General features: G+C 36.9%; 1 protein-coding gene across 18 annotated transcripts in view; it reads left to right on the top strand.

Moving 5' to 3' along the window:
* The window catches only part of LOC127445886 (KICSTOR complex protein SZT2-like), a 136,004-nt gene that overhangs the window by 57,432 nt on the left and 60,483 nt on the right, over nucleotides 1–18,089 (top strand). For 13 of the 18 annotated variants that reach the window (XM_051706340.1, XM_051706337.1, XM_051706339.1 and 10 more), the window contains 4 exons: nucleotides 2,612–2,696; nucleotides 11,833–11,883; nucleotides 16,829–17,005; nucleotides 17,146–17,337. In XM_051706340.1, coding sequence (XP_051562300.1) covers nucleotides 2,612–2,696; nucleotides 11,833–11,883; nucleotides 16,829–17,005; nucleotides 17,146–17,337 — 505 coding nt within the window. The remainder of the gene's footprint in view (nucleotides 1–2,611; nucleotides 2,697–11,832; nucleotides 11,884–16,828; nucleotides 17,006–17,145; nucleotides 17,338–18,089) is intronic. The other 5 variants (XM_051706353.1, XM_051706352.1, XM_051706351.1 and 2 more) reach the window with 1 other exon arrangement.

The following is an 18,089-nucleotide window of genomic DNA, read 5'->3' as shown; positions in this document are numbered from 1 at the left end:
GAAGTGCAAGTACAAAATAGACTTTTTTTCATAACAATCATCATGTTATCATATTTAGTAAATTTTTTGTATCTTTTTGTATCCTCTTTGTACATTTAAGCAAGTAAAACTGATCTGATGACAAAATAAGGTAAGTTGCAAAATATCGGTATCGTTATCGGCATATAGGTTTTTGTTAAAATCGGTATCGGCCAAAAATCTTCATATTGGTGCATTCCTAGTATGATGGTATGATAAACCTTAAGTTAGCAGAACTCAAAACATTTGAGGCAATCAATTAGATCATTATTTTATTTAATAAACTCCCAATTGTAAGTTAATAAAACTTTCAGATTTTGATTTTGTATTATATATGCATGTTAATTACTCCTGACTTGAAATATCGAGGATGCTAATTCATACATTTCAATGGCACTTCACTTTACATTTTACTCTTTGGCTGAACTTGAAATTACCATGTAAGCTCATTACTTCAAGTAGAGAGAACCAAGCTAGCTAGGACAGTAAATGCTAGCATGCTGAATGCTTGCTAATTAGAAACACTATGATTTGATTAGGATAGCAATTGCTCAATGAGTAAAAAAATATGCTGTAGAACAATCTTAAATTATACCTGTCCTCAACAAAACATTCAACATTAACAAATATCCCCCATTAAATTAATCTTGCACAAAGACACATTATGTAACACTTCAGTTATATTTTATTTTACAGTGTGCTTGTTACAGTGTAATTACACATTTAAGTACTGAGTAATGTTAATTAACAACATGTACTTAGTATAGGTTTAGGGTTAGTTGCTTGTAATTATGCATAATTGATTGTTATTACTATATTCATTACATGTAATATGTATAACAAGGACAATGTGAAATAAAGTGTTACCAACATATTTTAACATTTACTCTCTCTATCGTGTGCCATGCAAAGCATGCTGGGAAAGAGAAATCCCCTATTTGAACTAATTTGTATGATTTCTTTTTTCCCTACTCAGAACAATTAATTATTTTGAGCATTAGGGTTTACAGTGTACATATTACGTTTTGCATGGTTTAAGCAAAAAATACCATTCATATTAAAACCGCATGCTTCACTTGAAATCAGACATTTTGAAGGATTTTACTGTTGAGATATTTTGAAAAAAGAAAGTTCATTGTACTGTTCAGAACTCAAAATTTCCTTTCCAGTCCTTAAAGCTGCACTCATTAGTTTTTTCCTCATTAAAAAAGTTTAACTTCTAAATACATGAATTGTAATTTTGCAATAGATGTATGAAATCATGAGCACTCGCATTAAAATGAAGACTCCAGTTATATCAGTAATCTTATAAAAGCTGTTTTATTCTACATGGAGAGGGTCCGCACATGGGGGCTGCCATGATAGAATCACATGACCAGCCGAATACTTCTCGCTTAATCTCAGTAACCGTCCTGTTATTTGACACTTTCACTCATTGATTAAAGTAATCATGGCTGACTGTGAATACTACATTTCTACAATGACATCTGAAACTGAAAACTAGTGATTTTAAATGATGCTGCATCCAAACCGCTAGGTGTCAGTGTAAGCCTAAGATGACACAAAGACAAAAGTTACTTAGTGCATCTTTAAAGAGCATTTATTGAAACAAGACTGCAGAAATGTCTCATTCTGAATGTCCACAACGTTATGACGTCAGATACATTTATTTATCCAAACATGACCTGTCACAACGTGATTCAGACTGTGCAAAGAGATGCTTATTGGAGGATGTTAAAAAGTTAAAAAATGATATTGAACTCAATGACAAAGTGCTCCTTTTCATTTCACAGGCTAACAGGGTGTTTCTTAAAGAGGCGCTATTATGCTTTTTGGGATTTTATCTTTCTTTTAGTGTGTAATATATCTGTTTGTGCATGTAAAAGGTCTGCAAAGTTACAAAGCACAAAGTCCGCGCAAAAGGGAGTTACTCTCTCCCACAGAAAAAACTGCTTCTGAACTGCCTGAAACGCCTGGTTTGCAGTCCAGCCATTTCTCCCGTGACATACAGTAGCTACGTCACTATGTAACACATTTGCATAATGCCCACCTCAGGAATGCATTGCTCAGGAAGCCTTGGGAGCTGAAACTCGGTTATGGTAAGGGGCGTTACATTTCCGACACATGCTCTAAATGATTGTGATTGTGGTTGACCAATCACAACAGACTGGGCCAGCTGACCAATCAGAGCAGACCTATTCTAGTAGACCCCCAAAATAAAATTATGAATCCGTAAATGAGCATAATATGGGCTCTTTAAATGCAAAAACAGCTAAATATTGTGGAAAGTGGTTGTGAGAAACTATATTATGGTGACATTTTGTGCAAAAATAAGTTTTAAAATAGCATGATATGATCCCTTTAATGTAAAGTAAATAAAACGTTACTGTTTGAATTGGAAAAATTAAAGTCGAATATAATCTATTAAACCAATAACAAAAAAAAATAAAGAATAGTAATTATGACCAGTACCCAAATACTTCAAATTTTATAGACTAATGATTATGAAGATATTAAATAACCATTTTTTTCTTAGTACCAGGCCTTTTATTCTACAATCAGTAAACCGTTGTCTTTGTTTCTCTCTCTACAGCATTACTTTCATTTAAGCAGTGAGCTGCCTGATCATGATATCTACCTCTACAATAAACCAGGAGGACAAGGCACTGGAGGCAAAGGTAAAGAAAACTCCATTCCTACAATTCAGCAAGAAAACCATCTCTCAGCTCTCTCGTTCTTCTCTTTTATTTAAACTCTCTCACTCTCTGAACTTTTGATTTGTACCCAACTGTACTTTGTTTAGCACCTCCTAAATCTCACTGCTCCTAAAATCCTGCAGAATTACACACTCTTCTACCTTGCTGAAATAATTCAGTGAGGTTTATTTCTGGTCCATCAGTGCGTGTTGGCACAGTAGCAGCCAGTTGGTTACATCAGATTTTCAATATTAAACTATGAAAATCCATTATAAAAATACAAATTATTACATGTTTAAAACTATGATAATTAGAGCCCGACCGATATGGGATTTTTTGATATCGATACGATTTTAGAGGGGGAAAATTCACAGATTACCGATATGGTGGCTGATAGAGTTAATTATTGAGCTGGAATGAAAACAGACCTTTTCTATGTGGACTGTGCACCGATATGACTATTCAAAGGTACTTAGAAGGCTGCTTTCTTAAATATTTTTATCAAAGAATATTTGACATTATTATTATACATTGTCAACAAATTTTTGAAATGAACACTGAGAAAATAAAGAATAAATAAAAATACAATAAATAGTTAAATAAACATCAGTACTGTATGTTCAGTATCAGTCAGTTAATGACCATTTAAATAAAGAATACATAAAAATAACATAAATAGCTAAATAACATCAGTACTGTTTAGTATCAGTCAAATGCTGACTGTTTTAATACTGCCAGTCAGTTATTGGCAGGTTGTAAAACAAGAAGCACAGCTTCTCGGCATTTACACCTGCCGAGTCAAGAGATAAACAGTGGCAGTGGTGTTACACCGTATTCTGCTATACAAGTTCAGGGGAAACTTTCAACGGTGGAAAACCAGACTTTTAAATATTACATTTTGTAAATGCAACGACTGGAATTCGTTCGGTTGAAGGGAGTACCAAACAGTGAATCCTGAACAAAACAGTTTGGTGAATACATGTTTACACATTAGCTGCCACTCAGCTGACAAGGTATGAAAATAGCTACATGGTTAGCTAGTTGGCTATAACCTCGTCGTCATGGAGAGTAAAAGATGGACTTTATTTACTTTCCAGCATCTTACCAACTAGGTAACAACATAGCGTGAAATCAACACTCAACAGACACAATCCACCACCGCACCGTTGTCTGCTGAGCTGCAAAAAGATGCTCTGATGTTTACCTTTCAATCTGCTACATTACTGACTGCACTGACAAACTATAGCTGGCGAACAGCAAACAGATGTGACAAACATGAGTGACATGGTTGTCAGGGACAGAGTTAACATTATATTAGTTATATTGAAAAGGGAAAATGATGGGGTCATTGTTTATTAACTTTCCAGTATGTATTTCACAAATTAGTTAGCAACTTACCGTGAAGACACCGCTTAACTCTGCACCGCTCAACGCCCTATTTGAAGAACCACCAGCAGCTCAGAGTCAGCTCTGTAAACAATGGAGTCTGAGTGCGCTCTGCTGGACAAACTACATTATGACACCAATTGTAAATCACCCCAAGCATTGTTTTCTGCATTATATGTTCTGAAAAAAAGTTTTCATATCTGCGCATGTCAGAAAACATATACGCTGATACCAATATATCTGTGAAAGGATAATATCGGCTCATCTTTTTGATGAGAGAGGTCAACAGAGAATGGCCAGACTGGATTGAACTGACAAAGTCTACGGTAACTCAGATAACCGCTCTGTACAATTGTGGTGAGAAGAATATCATCTCTGAATGCTATTCTGAGATGCGGGTTGGCGCTGTTTTGGCGGCATGAGGGGGACCTACACAATATTAGGCAGGAGGTTTTAACGTTTGGGCTGATCGGTGTATATATACTGTATATATTAATTTATACTATACATGGATTTCTCAGATAATCATAATAAACTTGTATCTTTTTTTATTTTTTAGGGTTTTATAGACATTATTATTACAGATAGTAATACTTATTAAAGAAATAATTGTGGACGAAGAGAGAAAACATCAAAATATTGTTCCTTTCATTTTGCGACTATAAAGTTTTCTGTCGTCAAACAGTTCTCTTTTCATAGTTGCCGTTAGCTCAGAGTTTATTTGCTTATACTCTTCATTATCACAGTTGCATTATTCTCTATGAGAATAATTAATTTTGGATAAATCACTACATAAAACTTGTTGCATGATTTCTTAGGAATCAAGTAATTGCTTAGTGACAATTTAAGTACTTCTTGCAATACACACAAAAAATCTCCAAAAATGTTTGCGTATAGAAGATCTATTCTGCAATCTGTATCCGAATCTCTTGATTTTTAAGCCAAAAAGCCTAAATGCTCCTTTGGAGTGCATGTGAAGTTTATAAAGTAAAAACCAGAAGTTTTACTCCAACAGCTGCAGAGGGAAAGCTTGGGCTCTATCTCATTAACATGAAGTGTCTTTAACAAGACTCTTAGGGTTCTTAAATGACTTGATCCTGAGAGATAATTGTCAGGTGGAGACCGTGAAAGTTGAAGCAGCTCCGGCCTGAATCCACAGGGTTCCCCTTCCTTCCTCTCCCCACCGCTAATGAACTGACAGTCCACACAAATACGTGCCAAACCAACCCCTCATGAGCTGCTCCTCAAACATCTGTTAATGCATCTGCTATTAGAAGAAACATTAAAGTATGAACTTCCACCATTATTGAAAATTTTCACCCAAAAATGAAAATTCTGTCATTATTTACTTATTCCAAAACCGTATGACTTTCTTTTTTCCATGGAACACAAAAGGTGAATTTTTGAAGAGTATCTTGTCTGCTCTTTTCCATATAATGAAAGTGAATGAGAACTGGGGCTGTCAAGCTCCAAAAATGACTAAAAAATGCATTTTAAAAGTATAAATAAGTTTTCCATATGACTTTGAGTGACGAACAGGCCAAAAGTTAAGTCATTTTCAGTGAATAATCTTGATATCCACTCTAACTCTTCTTGGAATGTTTATGAGAGTTCATAAGAGAAGTATTAATAAACAAGTTGGTCAATTCCAGTATTATGGACATGGCATTTTCATTGAAAATGTGAAATTAAACTTCACATATAAATTAATCATTGCCAGTTATTGAACCATTTGTATGTATAATCATAAAACCCCGCAGAGAGTGTCCGGACGTCAGAAAATGTTTTTTTCCGGTGTAGATTGAGAGATAGACTTGACAAAATGGACATGAGTTTTTGGGAGACTACGCACTTAAAAAAATAATTTATATATATATATATATATAGGGTTGGAAAGGTTACTTTCATCATAGATATATTGGTTGTTGCTTTCTATACGATGTTAAAGGCTACATTGGTTAGCATTTCTTGTAAAAATACCCTAACCTCATAAAAAACATTGACAAGGCGTGTAATCGTGTATTTATTGGATTTATGTTTCATCTGTCAAAGCGTTTCTAACTGTTTTCTTTTTAAGCTGTAGAAACATTATGTAGCTCCTCTATTAAGCTCCCAAGGGAAAATTCTTCAATGTCGTCATATACACCTTTTCACTCACAACAGTATGAACTTGTATGAATGTTACACATCTTAAGAAAGTGTTTCACTGCTGTTCGAATCGTGAGGCAAGTGAAGATTCACACCTCTAATCTCCTGTGTACGGCCCCCCACAGATTTTCTATAGGATTCAGGTCTGGGCTCTGGCTGGGCCATTCCAAAACATTATTTTTGTTTTGTTTTGATGAAGCCATTCTTTTGTTGATTTGGATGTGTGCTTTGGATCATTGTCATGCTGAAAGGTGAAAGATCTCTTCATTTTCAGCTTTTTAGCAGACGCCAGAAGGTTCTGTGCCAAAATTGACTGGTAGCTATTCATGATTCCCTCCACCTTCACTAAAGCCCCTGTTCCAGCTGAAGAAAAGCAGCCCCAAAGCATGATGCTGCCACCACCATGCTTCACCGTGGGTATGGTGTTATTTTGCTGATGTGCTGTGTTGTTTTTTTGCGCCAAACATACCTTTTACAATTTTGCGCAAAAAGTTCAATCTTGGTCTCATCAGACCATAACACATTTTTCCATATGGTTTTGGGAGACTGGATATAGGTTTTTGCCGGGCTTGGATGTTTGTTTGTTTTTTTGTCAGAAAAGGCATGGTCTTGCCACCCTGCCCCATAGCCCAGACAGATGAAAAATACGGGAGATAGTTGTCACATGTAGGGAGCAACTAATACTTGCCAGAAAGAGCTGCAGCTCCTTTAATGTAGACGTAGGCCTCTTGACAGCCTCCCTGACCACTTTTCTCTTTGTTTTCTCATCAATTTTGGAGGGATGTCCTTTTCTTGATAATGTCACTGTTGTGCCATACTTTCTTCACTGGTTGATGACCTTTCAACAATGTGATCCCGTTGATGCTTTGTAAGCTCTTTGTGGCCCATGGCTCTTGTAGTAGCATGCAACCAAGAAGATGTCAGAACAATCAGACAGGTGTGTACTATTTCACATGAGCTTGATGATTGGTTGATTCTGAATACAGCCACATACCCAATTATAAAAGGGTGTGCACACTTATGCAGTTAAGTTATTCTAAGTTTTTTATTTTTATTTTTTTTCTCTGAATTGTGTCACTTTGGTTTTCAGTGGCATTGCATAGGTTGTAATTTTTACATTAAAGGTGCAAAAATTCTGATATGATTTATCTTTAAACCCGCTGTTGTAACGGGTGTGTAGACTTTTTATGTCTACTGGGAGTGCATACATTTCTCAGACATTTCCTTGTCTTTCTAGAAAATGATTATTGTTAACATAAAGTGAAAGTAGTGAGTCCTTTGACCCCTCTTTTGCAACCATAAAATATGGCTTGTTAAAAATGTTGTTTTAGAAATGGTGCACACCTTATGAAGTGGATAAACAATGCAATTTCCTAAAAAAAATAAAAAAAAACATTATAGAACAATCATACAGTAAAATATAGACCTCAATGAACAATGTAAAAGGGGTTTTGTTCCTTCCCGTAAAACTTTATTTTTGACATTTCTATGGAATTGCCCATTTGTGAACAAATCATTATTTTGATTTGGATCTTCTCAGTGAATTGGATGATCCAGTTTACAAAACCGTTCTGAATGATTCATACATGAATCAAACTGATTCATGCTCCAGTTCAACTCACTGACTCAGTGTTTTGGTCAAACTGTGATCAGCTTTCTAAAGGTTTGGGTAAATTTGGTTCTGTTCCTCACACACAGCTATCATATACTGCATAGTCAGAACACTTGGAATATAGTGCATATGGACCGCAGGTCATATGGAACCCTTTCAGTCCTCATTCACTTTCATTTTCTTAAAAAAATGAGGGTATGGGTATGACACAGGATTGAATTACCTACCATCACTTGTTCTTTGTGCTATGGAGGGGTATGTGTTACCTTTATGTCTATCACACAAATCTTCCACTAACTGCAAATGGTGGGCCTGTTCCTCTCTTACTGTTCCAATGACCTTCTAAAAACAATTCCTCTTTTTATGTTTCAGAGAGTTTTCTTGTTCTGTCCATTTTCCTTTTGTCTTCATCATATCCTGTTCCAAATGGGCCCTTGACTCTTGTGGTCTTCCTTAATTTATTGACGTAAGCCAGTGCGAGTCAGCTTACCAATGGCTTATAGTTACTTTTCTGTGCATATTAAAGTGAAATAGGAGAAAGTATTGTAACATCAAAGCAAATTTCACACTTCACATTGAAAAGATTTTTAACATGTTAATTCAGTGCGATTTAATTATAAAAAAGTAAAGTATTAAAAAAATTAACACAATTAATTATGCTTAATTAATGCAAGTACCACATCCATGTTTTTGCGAGTCCCAGTCAGCAGGGGGCAGTAAGTGCAACTTCAGCTTTTTAGGCAACAAACCGCACTACTGACAGCAGACGGCACAAAATGAAGACGTGTTCTTGCGTTCAAACACAGCTGGATTGAGGGTAACTCCGAATACAGGGGTTTCAAGACATGTTTTTCTAATTTTCAAAATACATTAACTTGACACAGCATCCTAAAAATAGTGTTTGTGATGCGACACACCCAAAGTGAGATGCTCAAATCGTCATTATAAAACCCTTTATAAGTCTACATTGGACAGATTGACAAATACAATAAAAAATAATTGTTGTGGACTGTAGGACAATGATAGGCTTATGTTTAATAATATGGAAATAAACAGTATTTCTAATGCTTTAATTGTGCCACAATATTGTAATATATTTTAATTATCTGAATTATGCATTATATTTCTAATAATTTAAATATAATTATTTATAAAAATGTAATCATTATATATTAAATAATTCTCTGTGAATATCAGTGTATTCAATTAATTGTGATTTGAATTTGATTAATTAATCAGCATATCATACAATTAGTTAAAATAGTTTTTAAATGTAAACGATTGGTAATTATCTATAATTATTTAATCATTATATATTGAATTATTGTTATTTTTGTGCCTTTCTCAGCAAATATTTAGATATGCGATTAATTGTGTTAAAATCGATTAATTAATCGGCATATCATGTTTTTAATCGATTGACAGCCCTAGTAGTGTCCTAAAAACTCTTTATGAGTCGCTCAAAGTCTGACAAGTGTACATAGACTTGTCCTTAAAAAAGCCGTTGTAATAATAATGCCTCGCCAGATTGACGAATACAATTCAAAAATGGATTGCTGTGGACTGTATGCCAATGATAGGCTTATGTTCAAAGTTATAGAATTGTTATATTAATGTATTGCTTGCTTAAGCCACTTTTTCGATTACCTAATCATTGCTTTACTTACATGCCACAATAATGTCATACATTTTAATTATCTGATTATTTTTATTTGGGGGGCCTTTCTCTGTAAATATTAATGCATTTGATTAATCACGATTAATTGTGATTAATTAATTAATCAGCATATCATACAATTAATTTGATTTGTAAAAACAAATTATTGATTGATAGCCCTTAAAATTATCTGTAATTATTTAACAATTATATGTTGAATTATTGTTATTTGGGTGCCTTTCTCAGCAAATATTTAATTATACGATTAATTGCTTTTAATTCAATTAATTAGTCACATCTCAAGTAATTAATTTGATTAAAAACTGCATTGATTACAAATTGACAGCCATATTAGCTTTATATTTATATATACACACTGAACAAAATTATAAATGCAACACTTTTGTTTTTGCCCCCATTTTTCATGAGCTGAACTCAAAGATCTAAGACTTTTTCTATGTACACAAAAGGCCTATTTCTCTCAAATATTGTTCACAAATCTGTCTAAACCTGTGTTAGTGAGCACTTCTCCCTTGCCGAGATACTCCATCCACCTCACAGGTGTGGCATATCAAGATGCTGATTAGACAGCATGATTATTGCACAGGTGTGCCTTAGGCTGGCCACAATAAAAGGCCACTCTAAAATGTGCAGTTTTACTGTATTGGGGGGGTCCGTGCGGGTCCGAAAACCAGTCAGTATCTGGTGTGACCACCATTTGCCTCACGCAGTGCAACACATCTCCTTCGCATAGAGTTGATCAGGTTGTTGATTGTGGCCTGTGGAATGTTGGTCCACTCCTCTTCAATGGCTGTGCGAAGTTGCTGGATATTGGCAGGAACTGGAACACGCTGTCGTATACTCCGATCCAGAGCATCCCAAACATGCTCAATGGGTGACATGTCCGGTGAGTATGCTGGCCATGCAAGAACTGGGATGTTTTCAGCTTCCAGGAATTGTGTACAGATCCTTGCAACATGGGGCCGTGCATTATCATGCTGCAACATGAGGTGATGGTCGTGGATGAATGGCACAACAATGGGCCTCAGGATCTCATCACGGTATCTCTGTGCATTCAAAATGCCATCAATAAAATGCACCTGTGTTCGGTGTCCATAACATACGCCAGCCCATACCATAACCCCACCGCCACCATGGGCCACTTGACCCACAACGTTGACTTCAGCAAACCGCTCACCCACACGACGCCATACACACTGTCTGCCATCTGCCCTGTACAGTGAAAACCGGGATTCATCCATGAAGAGAACACCTCTCCAAAGTGCCAGACGCCATCGAATGTGAGCATTTGCCCACTCAAGTCGGTTACGACGACGAACTGCAGTCAGGTCGAGACCCCGATGAGGACGACGAGCATGCAGATGAGCTTCCCTGAGACGGTTTCTGACAGTTTGTGTAGAAATTCTTTGGTTATGCAAACCGATTGTTGCAGCAGCTGTCCGGGTGGCTGGTCTCAGACGATCTTGGAGGTGAAGATGCTGGATGTGGAGGTCCTGGGCTGGTGTGGTTACAAGTGGTCTGCGGTTGTGAGGCCGGTTGGATGTACTGCCAAATTCTCTGAAACGCCTTTGGAGACGGCTTATGGTAGAGAAATGAACATTCAATTCACGGGCAACAGCTCTGGTGGACATTCCTGCAGTCAGCATGCCAATTGCACGCTCCCTCAAAACTTGTGACATCTGTGGCATTGTGCTGTGTGATAAAACTGCACATTTTAGAGTGGCCTTTTATTGTGGCCAGCCTAAGGCACACCTGTGCAATAATCATGCTCTAATCAGCATCCTGATACTCCATCCACCTCACAGGTGTGGCATATCTCGGCAAAGGAGAAGTGCTCACTAACACAGATTTAGACAGATTTGTGAACAATATTTGAGAGAAATAGGCCTTTTGTGTAGATAGAAAAAGTCTTAGATCTTTGAGTTCAGCTCATGAAAAATGGGGGCAAAAACAAAAGTGTTGCGTTTATAATTTTGTTCAGTTTATATATGCATGATTATAAAAGTTACAGCTCACATTTATACATAATTTTTAAAAGCAAGTGTCCGGTAAGCTAAAGGAATGTTTATTAAACTCACACATGAATATCTTCGTGCCAGTACCGTCTTCACAAAAGAGTGTAAAGATTACAAATGGGAGTCCAACTGGTGTCTAAAGCAACTTAAACACTTGCACACGAAGGCCACAAGACATCGAGTGTGCCCTTTAGGACAGGGTCTTCTCATTTAGTTTGTGTGCGTGGATTTGTCTGCTGTTTATTCTTCTGTCTTGTGGATGTGTCTGTTGTGACTCAGGTACAATGTCGGAGCTCGTTCAGAACCTCTTTCCACCCTCTCAATTTCAAGGTATAATACCAAACCCTTGCAAATACTTGATGTACGTCTTGCATTGCTTTGGTGGAAATAAACCTCAGTACCATAGGGGGCGATAGAGTCAGCTTCAAATGTCTGTACCATTGAACCAGATGTGTTAATGTTCAAGTAGCTAGCTATAAATGAGTCAGCAGTTTAAATGAACTTGCTCAGGAATATTCTGTTAAAACAATTGTTCCACAATGACAAAAACTTGACTGTAGAAGAAGACAGCTTAGCTGCATCATCCACCTTTTTCCCGAACCACAGAAGTGTTCCACAATTAATAAAGGAAGCCTGTATGTTCTTAGAGGAAAATGTGATGTTTAGAGTTTTACATTTGTGAAAAATTGCTTAAAAAAAAAAAGCATGTGGCTCCGTAGTGCCGATACTTTAGAGTTGTGATGACTCTTATTACTTTGAGTTGTTACTTGTGCAGCCAACAACTGCACAAGTTAAGCTTGACTCCAAAAAACACTTAAAATGGTGGTTGTTCTCCCGTCTCCGTTTGTTCTATGGAGACCGAAAACAGTCCAGCGGCAGGTCAGGAAAACTGTAAACAGAACAATCTGTGGCAATGCTGAGGATGCAACAAGTGTTTTCATTGCATTATGAATTGTGACCTGACACTTTCCGAAACATAACACACAAAATCACATAACTTGAAACATTTGCATTCACATACTTGTGTAGAAAATGTTTATGTTTGCAATAGAATACTAGCTTACTACTTACTGAATACTGCACAGAAAACACTGTGTACTACCTAATATTTTTAAAAATAGTAAGTGGAACAGTTGCCATTATTCCACTACAAACAGTAGTAGGGATGGGACAAAATATCGAATTTTAAAATGTCGCAAGTCAAAATAAATAACAAACCACATCTAGGTAAATGTCGTTATTTAAACATTTGTAACATTGTTTTCTGTCCATGTGATCGTTAATTATATGTCCCGTCAATCATCCAAATCACACTGTAGCTTTGTTCTACACTATTCACGTGGTTCGCACAAGATCCTTAATTATATTCAAATAATTATAAATATAATGCATATAATTAGGGCGTAAATTGTGCGATTTAATTATATAAATAATAACACGTTAAAAAAATAATGCAATTAATCATGCCCCTGACGTGCACGTAAATTCCATAATAAAAGTACGGATTTTTCTACCATACGAGCCGCAAGTGGGTGAAGAGATCTTCCAGTGTTCATTACGTACATGAAGCAGTTGTAGAGACGATATCAGCAAGCAAAATCACTGACTTTTTCAAGCTTGAAGTACATTTTGTTTTTACGAGCCGCATCAATAGGTGTCAACGTGCCTCAACAAACCTCACAAGCAGCGCCGCCAGAGAATGAGAACCACTAACAGTGAAAGCACAACAGGTTGGCAAAACACAACAGAATACAGGAATCTTAAGGCGTGATTTTCAAAATTACCACAACCTTTAACTAAAAGAGCTACGTTTATGATGCCGAATACCAGTGAGATGCTCCAAATGTGTCCGTCTGAGGAATGCACATGTAAATACAGTGGTGTGAAAAAAGTGTTTGCCCCCTTTCTTATTTTTTTGCATGTTTGTCACACTTAAATGTTTCAGATCATCAAACAAGTTTAAATATTAGTCAAAGATAACACAAGTAAACACAAAATGCAGTTTTTAAATGAAGGTTGTTATTATTAAGGGGAAACAAAATCCAAACCTACATGGCCCTGTGTGAAAAAGTGTTTGCCCCACCTATTAAAACATAACTGTGGTTTATCACACCTGAGTTCAATTTCTCTAGCCACACCCAAGCCTGATTACTGCCACACCTGTTCTCAATCAAGAAATCACTTAATAGGACCTGCCTGACAAAGTGAAGTAGACCAAAAGATCTTCAAAAGCTAGACATCATGCCGAGATCCAAAGAAATTCAGGAACAAATGAGAAAGAAAGTAATTGAGATCTATCAGTCTGGAAAAGGTTATAAAGCCATTTCTAAAGCTTTGGGACTCCATAGAACCACAGTGAGAGCCATTATCCACAAATGGCGAAAACATGGAACAGTGGTGAACCTTCCCAGGAGTGGCCGGCCGACCAAAATTACCCCAAGAGCGCAGCGACGACTCATCCAAGAGGTCACAAAAGACCCCACAACAACATCCAAAGAACTGCAGGCCTCACTTGCCTCAGTTAAGGTCAGTGTTCATGACTCCACCATAAGAAAGAGACTGGGCAAAAATGGCCTGCATGGCAGAGTTCCAAGACGAAAACCACTGCTGAGCAAAAAGAACATTAAGGCTCGTCTCATTTTTGCCAGAAAACATCTTGATGATCCCCAAGACTTTTGGGAAAATACTCTGTGGACTGACGAGACAAAAGTTGAATTTTTTGGAAGGTGTGTCCCGTTACATCTGGCGTAGAAGTAACACCGCATTTCAGAAAAAGAACATCATACCAACAGTAAAATATGGTGGTGGTAGTGTGATGGTCTGGGGCTATTTTGCTGCTTCAGGACCTGGAAAACTTGCTGTGATAAATGGAACCATGAATTCTGCTGTCTACCAAAAAATCCTGAAGGAGAATGTCCGACCATCTGTTCGTGACCTCAAACTGAAGCGAACTTGGGTTCTGCAGCAGGACAATGATCCAAAACACACCAGCAAGTCCACCTCTGAATGGCTGAAGAAAAACAAAATGAAGACTTTGGAGTGGCCTAGTCAAAGTTCTGACCTGAATCCTATTGAGATGCTGTGGCATGACCTTAAAAAGGCAGTTCATGCTCGAAAACCCTCCAATGTGGCTGAATTACAACAATTCTGCAAAGATGAATGGGCCAAAATTCCTCCACAGCGCTGTAAAAGACTCATTGCAAGTTATCGCAAACGCTTGATTGCAGTTGTTGCTGCTAAGGGTGGCCCAACCAGTTATTAGGTTTAGGGGGCAATCACTTTTTCACACAGGGCCATGTAGGTTTGGATTTTGTTTTCCCTTAATAATAACAACCTTCATTTAAAAACTGCATTTTGTGTTTACTTGTGTTATCTTTGACTAATATTTAAACTTGTTTGATGATCTGAAACATTTAAGTGTGACAAACATGCAAAAAAAATAAGAAATCAGGAAGGGGGCAAACACTTTTTCACACCACTGTAGAATGGCAATTAAAAATAGCGCAGATAGAACGCAAGAACGCGTACTGTGAGAACTGGACACATTGAAGAACTGTAGGTTTGTTCAGTGATATGAGAATAAAACAAACAATATATTGAGTTCTTAAGCAACTTTTTGTATTGTCTAATTAATGCTTTATTCATCTGCCACAATAATGCAATTTATTTTATATTGAATTTCAATTGAAATCATAATATTTCAATATTATGCATTATTTATATAATTTATCTTTATTTGGTGGCCTTTCTCAGCAAATAATGGTGTATATGATTAATTGCGATTAATTCTATTAATTAATCGGCATGTCATGTAATTAATTCGATTAAAATTTGTACTCGATTGACAACCCTACATATAATATAATTTTTTAGATGATTAAAATACATTACATTTTAGTTGCAGACAAGTAAGGCACTGATTTGGCATTAGAAAAACTGCTTAAAGTGCTAGAATGTAGCTTTTAGAAATGTAAACACTGGAATACCTGAAAAACCACCTTGTTTTGTTGAAAAGTGCTTGAAATTAAAACTGAACATTTCTTCCGTGTAATGTGTGTCCGTCAAAAATGAGATCCACTCATTCTCGCACTTTCATTGAATAATGTCTCTTTTAAAATCCTTTCTGTTCTTTGCAGTCAGTTATTGATCAAAAAGTAAAAAGAAATATTAATTTTAATCGGACATAGCATGGATGCGGTAAAGAACCCATGCGACTCCAAAAGCACTTCTGTGAGACGCTTGTTGAACTGCCGCCATTCTTAATGAGACTGTACCGTTTAGCGCTTTTTATAAAAATTAAATGAGTCAAAATAAGAGATGTTAAAAATGGTGGCTGTAATCACTTCTGGTTCATTTGTCACATTAGAAAATCAGGTCAAGCACTTTGCATTGTATACTGTACATATTGGCAAGTACTACAGGTCACCCAAATATTCTGTGCATGTTGAAAAAATTGACATGCTGTGTACACAAAACATACTGCAGAAAAATGAAGAATTCTATATTGGTGTACTATTCTGAACGTAGCCTATGTTTTGGGCCTAACAGACACACAGGCTCAGGTCACATGGAATGCGTGCACACTTTAGCATATGAGAGCGCAATGGTGCTGATGTGTCCTAGGTGATTGCTTGCAATGCATTAGTGCCAGTTATCTGGCGCACACATACACATCGATCATGCAGCGAGCCTGCATCAAAGTTCTAACGGCATGCGCTAATGCAAGCAGCTGGATAAATCCCCGCTTGCGCTCCACTGTTTGCTGCTAATGCCTTTTAATGTGACTGTCATAAATGCGCTGCGCTGTTTGCAAGGCTTTTTTGTAGCCACAACCACTGAAGCGAAGGCGCAATCGATCTCCGTGAATCTAATGGGTGGAATCGCAATTTCTGTGCTTATCAGAAGAACAGTGGCTTCCCATGACCTCCTGTAAACAGCATAACCAAGTCAATACAATAAAGCATAAAAACCCATTTAAATGATTTACGAGTTCACACTGAACTAGAGCCATTGTTTTCTGAAATATAGTTTGTGTTTGTATTATTTTAGGGTGTATATTTCGGCGTGCTTTTCTAGTGCATGCGTCCATTTGTTTTTGTGCGCTAGATAAATTTAATGGTTGTTTTTGAGGGTGTAGAGAGCATCATTTTTTTGTACCATGCTATTCTGTCTAGTTCCCTTTAATACTTATTTAAAGGGATTGACCACCCAGAAATGCATCTCTTCAATTCTCGCCTCTATCTCTTTCTCCTGTAACCCTGTTTATGTTCCTCAGGTATCGCCTGCATCGCACTGTCGTTTGTGGACGCCAAAGGCTGCCCGCTGCAGCTTCCAGCTCAGGACGGCAGCACTCCAGTTCCCAGAGGAGACGTCTCCACCATCATCCTTGAGCAGGTCCAGTTTGAGGCCTTGACGACTGTTGTCAAGGTGGACTCACCCAATCAGAGCTCAGGTGTGAGGCTATTGCAGAGATATATTTTTTTAATAACAATAATTTCTGCTTTTCTGGCTGTCTGAGAAGGTGTAGTTCCTGTTCTGTATCAGAAGGTCAGATGATGAATGTGTGCGACCTCTGGTGACCCCTTCCCTCAGGTGCAGCTGTGCGTGTGCGGTTTGATGTGTGGGAGCAGGGTAACATCAGTCCACTGCAGCTGACTGAAAGACTGAGGGCCGCCCTACGACATGCCCTCTGTGATGTCGTCATGGAGATGCGCGTGCTGCCCAACCCATTGTGTTTGGACACCTTTTGCCTGCCTGTTGCCTCTCAACGGGACGTGAATACAGGTGAGGTGCTGATGCCTGTTAGATCAATGAATAATATTTAATGTCACCTCAGTTAAAACTTACACTGCACAAAAAAATCATAATCTTAACCCTCCTATAATATTGAATAGCACCTCCCTTTTGTATTCATGTCATTTTTGACCAGAAGGGTCAGATTTGTAACCTTTTTTTTTTTTTTTTTTTTTTTATAATGATGATGGTACTATTTCTTCCCTGAATTAAGAACAATAAAATTATGCATTTCTTTTGGGATTTTATGCTATTTTAATCGTATGTACATTTCAAAATTTTGCCATTTAATTTGAATATACAAATAAGCAAATATTTTTATTCAGAACCTACAATTCTATAAGTTGAAACGAAGAAGTTCTGGCTGAAGAACAAACATGACTTATACTCTTAACTAATAATCATTTTAACATTTTAGGGCTATTGTTTAAAATTATTAAAACTGAGGAGAAACATTTAGACCTGCTAAAGTCCTCTCACAATATCAACCCACAAATGAAATCAATGGTCATATAAATGCATTCTTAAGTTAACATGATATTTTTATATGTCATTTTGTTTTTGGAAAAAAAGAGATAAAATGTCTTTTCTTCCATTTTTTTTTTTTTTCTGTAAAGTATCATCCTATTCAGTGAGGAAAAAATAAGTTCTGCAAACATTGTGAATTAGCACACAATAGCCAGTGCTGGAGCCAGATTTTTGTGTTTTCTGTATAGAACCAAATATAATCCGGATATTTGCAG

The sequence above is a fragment of the Myxocyprinus asiaticus genome, chromosome 9 (assembly GCF_019703515.2).
Source record: "Myxocyprinus asiaticus isolate MX2 ecotype Aquarium Trade chromosome 9, UBuf_Myxa_2, whole genome shotgun sequence".
Taxonomy (NCBI): domain Eukaryota; kingdom Metazoa; phylum Chordata; class Actinopteri; order Cypriniformes; family Catostomidae; genus Myxocyprinus; species Myxocyprinus asiaticus.
Note: the sequence above shows the minus strand (reverse complement) of the source record. Positions and strands in the feature narration are given on the sequence as shown.